The sequence below is a fragment of the Bidens hawaiensis genome, unplaced genomic scaffold (assembly GCF_021521415.1).
Source record: "Bidens hawaiensis isolate Kalapana, Puna unplaced genomic scaffold, B.hawaiensis_p1.1 tig00002507_1, whole genome shotgun sequence".
Classification (NCBI taxonomy): Eukaryota; Viridiplantae; Streptophyta; class Magnoliopsida; order Asterales; family Asteraceae; genus Bidens; species Bidens hawaiensis.
Genome location: NW_027491137.1, coordinates 244,883 through 255,494, shown reverse-complemented (window position 1 = coordinate 255,494; position 10,612 = coordinate 244,883). Strand labels below are relative to the sequence as shown.

At 37.6% G+C, this 10,612-nt stretch overlaps 1 protein-coding gene across 1 annotated transcript; it reads right to left on the bottom strand.

Moving 5' to 3' along the window:
• Window positions 1-3,577: 3,577 nt before the first annotated feature.
• LOC143619778 (uncharacterized) lies at window positions 3,578-9,125 on the bottom strand. Its single transcript, XM_077091627.1, has 5 exons — window positions 8,629-9,125; window positions 8,253-8,436; window positions 8,005-8,210; window positions 7,174-7,606; window positions 3,578-4,066 (listed from the first exon to the last, which is right to left on the bottom strand). Exons 1-5 carry the CDS (start codon window positions 9,123-9,125, stop codon window positions 3,578-3,580), a joined length of 1,809 nt encoding a protein of 602 aa, XP_076947742.1.
• Between the last annotated feature and the right edge of the window lie 1,487 nt (window positions 9,126-10,612).

Genomic DNA, 10,612 nt, shown 5'->3' with positions numbered 1-10,612 from the left:
TCTTGAATATATGTTAGCATAGTAATATGTATCTTTAACAAATTATTATATATTATATATTACCGGAGATCTGGGCAGGACAAGGGAAAAGACGAAGGCAGAGAGAGGAGGCGGCTGAGGAACAATGGCAGAGAGCAAGGAGAAGAGAGCAGGAGAGTTTAAGTGTTTGTGTGTGTAGTGTTAAATAACAAGAAAATAGTATTATATATAGGGAACCCTAGGGAACACAATCCCTAGAAAAGGGGAAAAGATCTTCTCAAATCAGACAAAAGATATTAAAAAGCACAAGAAAACAAAAGCAAAAGATATCAAAAGATATGGCAGCCGGAGAACAGGAAAAAGGGCTGACAGGTTACAGAATAAAGCATGGTAGGAGTCAGATAAAGGTACTGGTCAAGGCATGCAAAAGAAGATTTCAAAAGATAATGTCAGTCACTTTTTTTTGTCAACCAATAGGGTTGGTGCGCATGCTGCGCCGAAAGTGGCTTTTCGGACAGATGTTGGAACTGACCTAAAGAGCTCAAAAGATAAGATAAGATCTCAAAAGAATACAGGCTGACCTAAACAGAAGAAAAGACTTAAGGTCTAGCGCGAGAAGATTCGAGCGCACGCGCGAGGGCGAAGGCAGACAGAGAACAATCCTTAGCGCGCCGCGGGAAGAACTATTATCCTTAGCGCGCCGCGGGAAGAATTACCATTCTTAGCGCGCCGCGGGAAGAATTTCCATTCTTAGCGAGCCGCGGGAAGAACTACAAATCCTTAGCATGTCGCGGGAAGAACTGCAAATCCTTAGCGCGTCGCGGGAAGAACTACCGTTCTTAGCGCGCTGCGAGAAGAACTACAATTCTTAGCGCGTCACGGGAAGAACTACCGTTCTTAGCGCGCTGCGAGAAGAACTACAATTCTTAGCGCGCTGCGAGAACAGTTCGCCTCGCGTATCGCAGGAACAACTGGTCTTCACGCAGGCTTCCTTGTAAGGAGTCTGGCGCGTGGAGCTGCGCAGACATCCTCAGGCGGGAAGAACCAAAGGACAAGCAAAGAGTTAAGAGAAAAAGGGGTTCAGACTCAAGTGTTAAGAAAAAGAGGCGGGATGGCGACAAGAGAAAAAGGAGGCGGGACGGCGACAAGAGAGAGAAAGAAAGGGACGGGTCGGCGGAAAAGAAATTATTATTAATAGTAAGTAATATAAAAATATATATATATATAATTTATTTAAATGTTAAATTTTACAAAGATTAATAATCAAATTATAAATCATAAAAAGAATCGGATTCGAAAACGGGTACCTGGGTCGGGTCGGATAGGGCAGTTGTCACACCTCCGACATGTTAGGGTTGAGCCTCCTCTTAGATTGGATTAAAGGCTTATACTCATCCTCCATGAGTATCCTGTGCGTGCAAAAGTTCGGGCTGATGCCCTGAATGTCCATGAGTTTCCACGCAATAGCCTGTTTGTGTGTCTTGAGCATATCAACCAACCTCGACTTCTCATCATTTGTCAACTGAGAAGAAATGATGACGGGTAAATTGGCCTCACCGTCCAAGAAAGCATACTCCAAATGAGGAGGTAGCTCTTTAAGCTTAAGGGACGGCGGCGCCCCAATCGATGGTCTCTCCTTCGGTCCCTCGGTGCTATTGGCAACCGTGAACACCTCGGGGTATTCAGGAGGTGAGCTAGCAAGAATGCTCAAGTCATGCTCCGGGGGAACATCAACCTCGTCCTCCTGATTGAGCAAATCTGCTCCAGATATGTAGTCAAGACATCACTCGAACTGAGATATGAACGTGTCAAGAAAGTAAACGGAATCGTCCTGACTACTAGAGTTCCTCATCGATTTGACAACATCGAAGGTGATGTTTTCCTCCCATACACGAAGTGTAATTTTGCCGTCGAAGACGTCAATAAGGGCTTTAGTAGTACGCAGGAAGGGTCGTCCCAAAATGAGCGGGACCTGATCGTCAGCCTCCATGTCAAGAATAACAAAATCCACGGGGAAAACGAATTTATCGACTTTAACGAGTAAGTTTTTCACGATTCCCCGCGGATATTTGACCGAATGGTCGGCCAAGGATAAACTCATGCGCGTTGGGACCGGATCGCCAAGGTCTAACTTTTTATAGAGAGAATATGGCATAAGATTTATGCTAGCACCTAAATCGGCCAACGCGTAGTTCTTAGTCGAGCTGCCAAACAAACATGGAATCATGAAGTGTCCCAGGTCTACTTATTTCTCCAGCAGCTTGTTCTGGACTACCGTAGAGCATCCTTCATTTAGACATGCGGTCGAAAGCCCCTCCAGCTTCTTCTTATTCGAAAGAAGATCTTTTAAGAATTTAGCATATTTGGGCATATGTTGGAGTGCTTCGACAAATGGAAGATTGATTTTAAGTTGTTTAAAGAAATGTCCATATTCCTCCACATACTTCTGCCGCAGAAGACGAGCAGGATACGGAACTCGAGTAAGATCAACTTCGGGACTCTTCTTCTCTTCAATCTTCTTCGGGGGAGACTCACCGTTTGACGCAGTACTTCCTGGGGCTCGCCTATCGTGCGTCCTCACAGGAGCCTCCATCTCTATCTCCTCGTCCACCACCTCCTCATCATTTACCGGTGGCTGCTCTCTATCACCTCCTCTGCCTTCAACTGTGCCTTCGGGTTAAGCTCGGTACTTCCCTGAAACGCTCCAACCTACTTAATAGGTAACATATGCTTCATCATCTCATCCACCTTTCGAGACATCTCCAAAATTGATGATTGCTAGTTCTTCAATAAGGTGTCGTGCTCAGCCAGTCTATGCTGTGTGTTATTATCTCTGTCAATAAGTTGGGAAAGCATGGTAGATTTCTTACTTAGAAACTCCTTAAGATCCGGATTCATACCGCTGCTCTTCCCCGCACTCGAACTCCCTGCCACCTCTGTATCTCTAACCTGACTTTGCTCCTGCCTCGGCTAAAAGCCCTGAGCATTACCTCCCGACCTCCAACCATAGTTTGAGCTATTCCTCCATCCGGGGTTCTCGTAGGCATTATGTCCTCTATTCTAATTTCCCAAGTAGTCCACCTGCTCCTGCTGATCGACCGGACAATCAACTGTGTCGTGCCCTCCTCGGCAGATCTCGCATCTCTGAACTACCTTCTTCAAGTCCTTAATTTCCCTCTGAATTGCCTCTAAGGCAGCCGTGATGCTAGTATCATTCAAAACTTGATGGACGCCTCGAGCGGAAGAAGTGGTGGCTTTAGAAGTACCTTGGGTGGACGGTCCCTGCTGCTCGGCTAGGGCGAAGCTCTCAAACATCGACTCACACTCATCTATATCTAGCTTCTCTAACATGTTCCCTCCAGCTGATGTATTGAATCTCTGCTGCATCTCAAAGGTCAGCCCGTTATAGAATTTCTCAACTATGGCCCATTCGGACAGACCATGCTGGGGGGCATCTACTAAGCAGATTATGGAACCTTTCCCAAGCCAAAGGGTATGACTCGTCAAGGTCCATGCGGAAGGAGTAGATCTGATCACGAAGTCGCGAGGCTTTAGATGGCGGAAAATACTTCTTTAGAAATTTATCTTGGAGTTCGTCTCAGGTAGTGATAGACCCAGGGGGAAGGTTTTCCAACCATGATGAAGCTCGCCCCTCAAGAGAAAATGGAAAAAGATGAAGGTAGATAGAAGCACGAGTGGCGTTGGCGATATGAAAAGTGTCGCATATGCGAGTGAATTTGTTTAGATGGCACAGCGCGTCCTCGTCTTCAAGTCCGTGAAATGGGGATGAATTAGTAATGGAATTCATGACGTTGGTCGGAATCTGCCAGTTATTAGCATCGAGCATCGCCGGACGTGCGATAGTAGACCGTCTCCCCGTAACTCCCTCATTCGCTCTCGAGTGAACCGTACGCCTAGGTGGAATAGCGTCAGCCATATCTAACGTGGAATCAGAAACGTGTACCTTGCTTTCGCGTAGAGCACATGTTATCTCCCGAAGCTCCCTACGACGCTCACGAAAATCTCTCTCGGGTTCGTCAGAAACTATGAACTCTAGTGGTCCTAGCGAACGAGTACGTCGCATATGCTGAAAAACAAATAAAATCGTGAGGACCCAAGCTTATTCCTAAAGCACACAAATCACATATAACAATTAAGAGCAATTAAGTAATTAAATAAAATAAAATCTAATTATTTAAACTAAAACTAAAAATAAAGAAAAAGCAAATAAAATCTAATTCGCCAATTACCAAGTGTCCCCGGCAACGGCGCCAAAAACTTGATGTGCCTAAAAGTGGTATAGAAAAATAATGCAATTAATTGACCTAGCATAACGAGTAATAAAAACCTAGAATACCCTAAACCAAACCACTAGCAACAGGCAAGTGAACCTATCGGGTGTAGAATAGCTATGGGAAGTCCGGGAGTATCGAACCCTAGAGACACTAATTAAATTAACGAACTAGATTCTAAAAGCTAAATAAATTAATAATTAAGAAAAAGATTATTTTTGGATTTTTATTTATTTTATTTTAAAACTAATAATTATTTAGACTATTTAATTAAGCTAAATTAACTATAAATTAAACTTAAACTCTAAAGACTTAGACGAAGACAATAATGAGAAAGGCGTTACCTAGGCTTGAAATCCTATTTGTGAATCTTAGAAGCTTATAACATATGCTCGACTCTTCATTCGTCGGTCTCAAGTTTAGTAAAAATGCTCCATTTTAACTCATTGTCCCTAGAAACCATTAAACACATGTGTGAACCAAATATTAATAATATTCAATAAAAACTTGGCTCAAAAGTATTTAAAAATAGAAAATATTTATATAATAATATGTATAATTGAGACCACATCAACAAGAATCATAATTTGTAACTAATTTAAATCTTATACAACAAAAGAGAATCGCACCTCAGATCAATTGTACATTTGTAACTTTGATGCGTGCCAGACGAAGAAGAAGAATATTGAAGCATCAGGGTTCCAAATTGATCGACTTATGAAGACAAGTAGACGATGGCGTAATATTCAGCATATTGGGTATTCAAGTCGTTTCACACATTTTAACGGGTCAACTGACAGTCAACAAACAACGGGAGCTAATATGTGTCCGCCCAAAAACTACAGTGGCATGGAACACGCAAATTAAGAATATGACCTATTGGGTACCCTGCCCATAAAGGACAGGGGCACAAACAATAATTTTCTCTAACAAGTAATATATACGAGTTAAAATATGTGTGTGTGTACATACATACATACATACATATATATATATATAGGGGTGGGAGATCAAGTGAAAACTCCTCTTATAGAGAAAACTTAAAAACTCCTAAAAAACTTTAAAAAAAAAAAAACCTTGTCGATGTAGTGCGCATATGTAATAGTGTACATTGCATATATGCAAAAGTGTTGTATTGCATAGAATACAACACTATTGCACATATTTGATACACACTATTGTATATATGCAATATAAGACTAATACACACGTCGAATACACATTAGTACGTATGTGTAATACAACATTAACGCACATGTGCCCTACATCAACTTTTATTTTATTATTATTTTTTTTCATATAATACAACACTACTACACATATACAATAAACAAAAATTGAATATATGCCATTAAATACTATTAAACATAAAAATACATAGTAATACACATGTGCAATACAACGGTATACGTATGTGTGCATTACAGCGGTTTTTTTTTTAATTTTTTTTATTTTATTTTTATTTTTTTTATATTTTTCGACCAAATGGTAAGAAATTATAAGAATAATGGCAAAAATAGAATTTTAAAAATATTTTTTTATTTTTAATTAAAAATAATTTTATAGGAGTTTTTAAGTTTTCTCTCTAAAGATGAGTTTTCTCTTAATCATCTCCCTATATATATATATATATATATATATATATATATATATATATATATATATATATAGGGAGAGGATTAAGAGAAAACTCATCTTTAGAGAGAAAACTTAAAAACCCTAAAGAATTATTTTTTACTTTTTAAAAAAAAATATTTTGTAGTTTATTTTTCTTCCATTATTCTTATATGTTGATATTGTTTTAAAAAATATTGTCGATAACCTAGTCGATGTAATACATATGTGTAATAATTTGTATTGCAAATATGCAAGAATACTGTATTGCATAGAATATAACACTCTTGTGCATATTTGATACACAATATTGTATGTATGTAATATAAGACTAATAAACACATCGAATACATACTAGTACGTATGCGTAATACAACACTAATGCATTACATCGACTTTTATTTTTTGTATATTTTTTTTGCATATAATACAACACTACTGCACATGTATAATGCACAAATATTGAACATATGCAATTAAACACTATTAAACATAAAAATGCTCACTATTGTACATGTGTAATCCAACAATATTGCGTAGTAATACATAAGTACATTACAACGTCTTTTTTATTTTTATTTTTTTAATGAAGAGTAACAATTATAAGAAGAATGAAAGAAACGAAAATTTGGAAAGTTTTGTATATATTTAAAATTCTTTAAGAGTTTTTAAGTTTTCTCTATAAGGATGAGTTTTCTCTTGATCATCTCCTTATATATATATATATATATATATATATATATATATACACTAGTTTGAGACCCGTGTATTACACGGGGAAATAATGAAAATTACAATATTTAAACGTTAAACAAAATACAATAAATAACACAATTATCATATGTTGTTAATGCAATTACAACTTTCATTAAAATTACAGGAATTACAAAACAAACATTACGGAAGTAGTTTACAAATAAGAAAAAATTTCCTTGTACACTACAATTGTGGTTGTATTGGTCAGATTACCTTATTTATCAAGAATCAGAATCTTGAGCCCAAACCTGCTTGTAACTTTGACAAGGCGCCATATAGCTGTCCATGTGAGAACACGCGTTTTTTCAAGTACAAACCAACCCTAGATAATGATTGACCTTGGGTTTTGTTTATGGTCATTGCAAAACATACTGCAAGAGAAACTGTCGTCTTTGAAATTTATAAGCTATTTTGTTGTCTGTTAGAGTCAGTGATGATCTATGAATTAAAACTATATGTCCCATGTCAATTCCAGAAATAATTTTTGCTTCAACTACACGAGTACCTAAAGATATAATTTGTATTCGAGTACCATTACATAAGCCTCTTTCTGGTTAAGATTTCTAAGGAGCATAACAGGAACACCAACTTTTAGCACAAGCTTGTGGTTTGGTAGTGCGGATATTCTTAGACCATTAAGCAGTTCAGGCGAGTATAAAGCTACATCAACCATGCCATTGATATATTCTGAACTACATATGGTATCTGAACTTAAGTACTCGACTTTATCACCTGAAAAAACCTTAAGCAAACTATCATTAATCTCATCAGCAATTTCGTTTGTTGGTGCAAGTATGGTTCTATCCTGAAAGTAATATTGGTTCTCGTGATTCTGTAGAATATCATGATATACAAAGTCAAAAGGTTTTGATATAGGATCAACAAAATCTTTTATAAGTAGATTGTCAACTATATCTATCGTTGCAACACCATCATTAGGACCGCCAACATTACCTTCACTATATCTAAAAGCCATTTTGCAAATAATTTGGTTTCTTCAACATTAGATGATGGCCTACCCATAGTTAACCTTAGGTTTTTTGTTAATCTCAAGACATTGCATTCACTCCAAATGTAGGAAGAACATAGAGAGGCGTTTACTATGTCTTGTCTGGTGCCTTTTTGAACTACAGGTAGGATTTGTTGAAAGTATCCACAAAATACGACAACTTTTCCTTCAAATAGCAAATTAGAAGATAAGACATCTTTTAAAAACCTGTCAAGAGCTTGGAAGCCATGTTTGTGAGCCATTGGAGCTTCGTCCTAGATTATTAATCTGTTTTTTTCTAATAATTGTGTCTCGTCTGTGCCTGGATCCATGTAGAAACTAGAATCCTTGTTCAGATTTATAGGAATATGAAACCTGGAATGTGTTGTGTGACCTCCGGTTAACAATAACGAAGCAATTCCACTTGAAGCAACAGTTAGGACGATTTTGCCTTTTGATCTTATGGCAGTTGACAAGGTCTTCCATAAGTACATTTTACTTATTCCACCATAACCATATACGAAGAACACACCCCCTTTATTCTGCTGAACAGCCATCATTATACGATCAAAAACATTTTTCTGCTCATGAGTAATTGAATTAAATAGAGTTTAGAACTCTACTTTTAGCAAGTTTTGATCATATGACAACTCTTCGTGAATCAAACTATTAGATGCAATAGATATATACTCAGCATCAGGGAAAGGCGTGATCTTATATTTTCTTAAGCTTGAGTAGTTGCGCAGCAAGATTTTTTCAATCTCAAATAAAGTAAGCTGCTTGATTTGATCTTCATTAGCGATAACTCTGTGAAAGTCGAATAAAAAAGTTGGGTAATATTAATGACTATATATATAAATATAAAGATTATTAAACTCACTTCCAATATTGATACCTGGTGACTTTAAAAGACGTTGTTGGTTGTAAAGAATGTCATCAGAAAGCCATTTCCAAGTATTTATCCAGACATGTTCTGGTCTAGAAAGGCTATCAGTTTACAACATTGTAGCGAATAACGTCCGTAGTGCGTAACCCAACGATGAATGGCTTGCCTCTTCAATTGCCTCAATGTATTCTTGATCGTCTTCTAATAATCCAATAGTGTAACAAGCGTCTCCAAACGAAGGTTGAAGACGACCATTAACAGTGAGAATTTCTTCGAACGATTTTGGATCTTTAACTCTGTTCAAAAGAATTCGTAAGAAATACGCATCTCCAGCAGCAAGAGACACGGCATGAATTCTACCTATGGAAAATCCTGACTTCCTTTCTTCCCAACGACGAGGTAGAGCATGCCAAACAAATTCAGTAGGGAATTCAACATAAGTCAATTTACACACGTTAGCATGATTTTGGTTGCACTTCATCCAAGAAGTAAACATGGAAGAGGAGACACTTTCAACTTTGTCCAAGACATTATCAAGATCATCGTTCGCACCATAAACTACATGTTCTTGTCCTGGAAGATGGAAAGGTAGTCGGGTAACAGAAGGCATTCATACATCATATCCGAAAATACACCATGCGGCCTCAGAAGCAGATAAATACCGAAAATCATAAAATTGTTTGATCTCATCAACTTCTCGCTGCTTGACGTCTGCCTATGTGTCGTTTTTAGAAAAATAAACAATATCTCGATCCGGTCCTTTGTTGATTTATTTAAACAAATACTTTATAGATGAAGCCTGATTGCACCATTCAACATTAATGTGTGCCTGATAAAGTTTTAATAGATACTTGTTGTAATGGATCACACTTCTGTTATCTAATTGAATGTCTCTTTTTTTAACGAACTGACCCGAATTGCGTCTTCTATACAGGGGATAACCTTGTGAATCGAGTGTTGCCTCACGAAAGTTCTTTGGGAAATTTTTTGAACATTTTTGTCAAACATGCACGAGCAGGTCGGATTATGGGCACCACATGGACCGTGAATCATCAATTCACTTACAAGGTTATATAATTCAGGGTCTTCATTCTTATCAGGTATCTCTGCATAAATAAAAGGATCAACGTGTTCTACATCGGGAAGCCTATGATCGGCATGCATAAATAAGCACATATGAGCATAGGGCAAACCACGCTTTTGAAATTCAATTGTATAAACAACTGCATGAAAAGTTTTGTTTATAAGTAAAAGCATTAATGGGTTTAAGTTATATGTTTTTATCAAAACCTTATGAATCTTATATTATAAAATATGATGAAAGAAACATATGTAAAGTATTCATACCTACTTGTACTTTACCGAGGACCGCTTTATCCTTCAAGTCTTTTAACAGTGCATCAAGCTTGATTTTAAACAATCTGCACAAGATGTCTGACCTATCTTTTGATTTTAGAGTGGTGTCTTTAAGAAATCTTCTCACTTCGGGCCACTTTGTATTGCACGTTATTGTAATAATATAATCAGGGCATCCAAATCATTTGCAAAGTGTCATAGCATCTAGGTAGTTTTGAAGAGAACCTCCTGTAAATGACGAAGGTAATATCATGGTAAGTCCCACTTTTGAAACACTGGATGTTCCCTGATCTCTTAGATTCCTGACGTTCTCATATGTTGATGATCTTAGTTTTGTTTGTTTACTACATATAAAAAAAGCCTTTCTCTTTCAATCATCGTATACACGTCAACTAAAAACTGTTGTAACAACCTCCTTGAGTTTAAAAGAATTGAGAACGGATTGAGCCTATCTTGAATCCTAAAGGCGAACCATTCCCTCATTTTAGTAAAAGGGCGTTTGCTGCCATCACCCTCGTTAACACCTCTATGATATATGTTAACTCGGTAGCCATCTTCACCATTAGTATATATGATTGGATATTGAAGAGGGACATATGAAGGATGTAGTTCACTTATAGGTATTATTTTCCCGTCCATAGTAGTTACAAGAACAGCACGAGGCTGAAGGGAGTTAGAAATGTCTCCCACAATTAAAGCTGCAACTTCAAATGTTGTTGGTAGGTTGTAAGTTCTTCCATC

Excerpts from the sequence above, each read along its gene's own strand:
- LOC143619778 (XM_077091627.1), bottom strand. The coding sequence starts at position 9,125 with ATGCCTTCTGTTACCCGACTACCTTTCCATCTTCCAGGACAAGAACAT. Across the intron at positions 8,437-8,628 it reads ACGTTATTCGCTACAATGTT|AGTTATCGCTAATGAAGATC; the intron begins GTAAACTGATAG and ends CGACTTTCACAG. Across the intron at positions 4,067-7,173 it reads AGAAAGAGGCTTATGTAATG|CATATGCGACGTACTCGTTC; the intron begins GTACTCGAATAC and ends TTTGTTTTTCAG.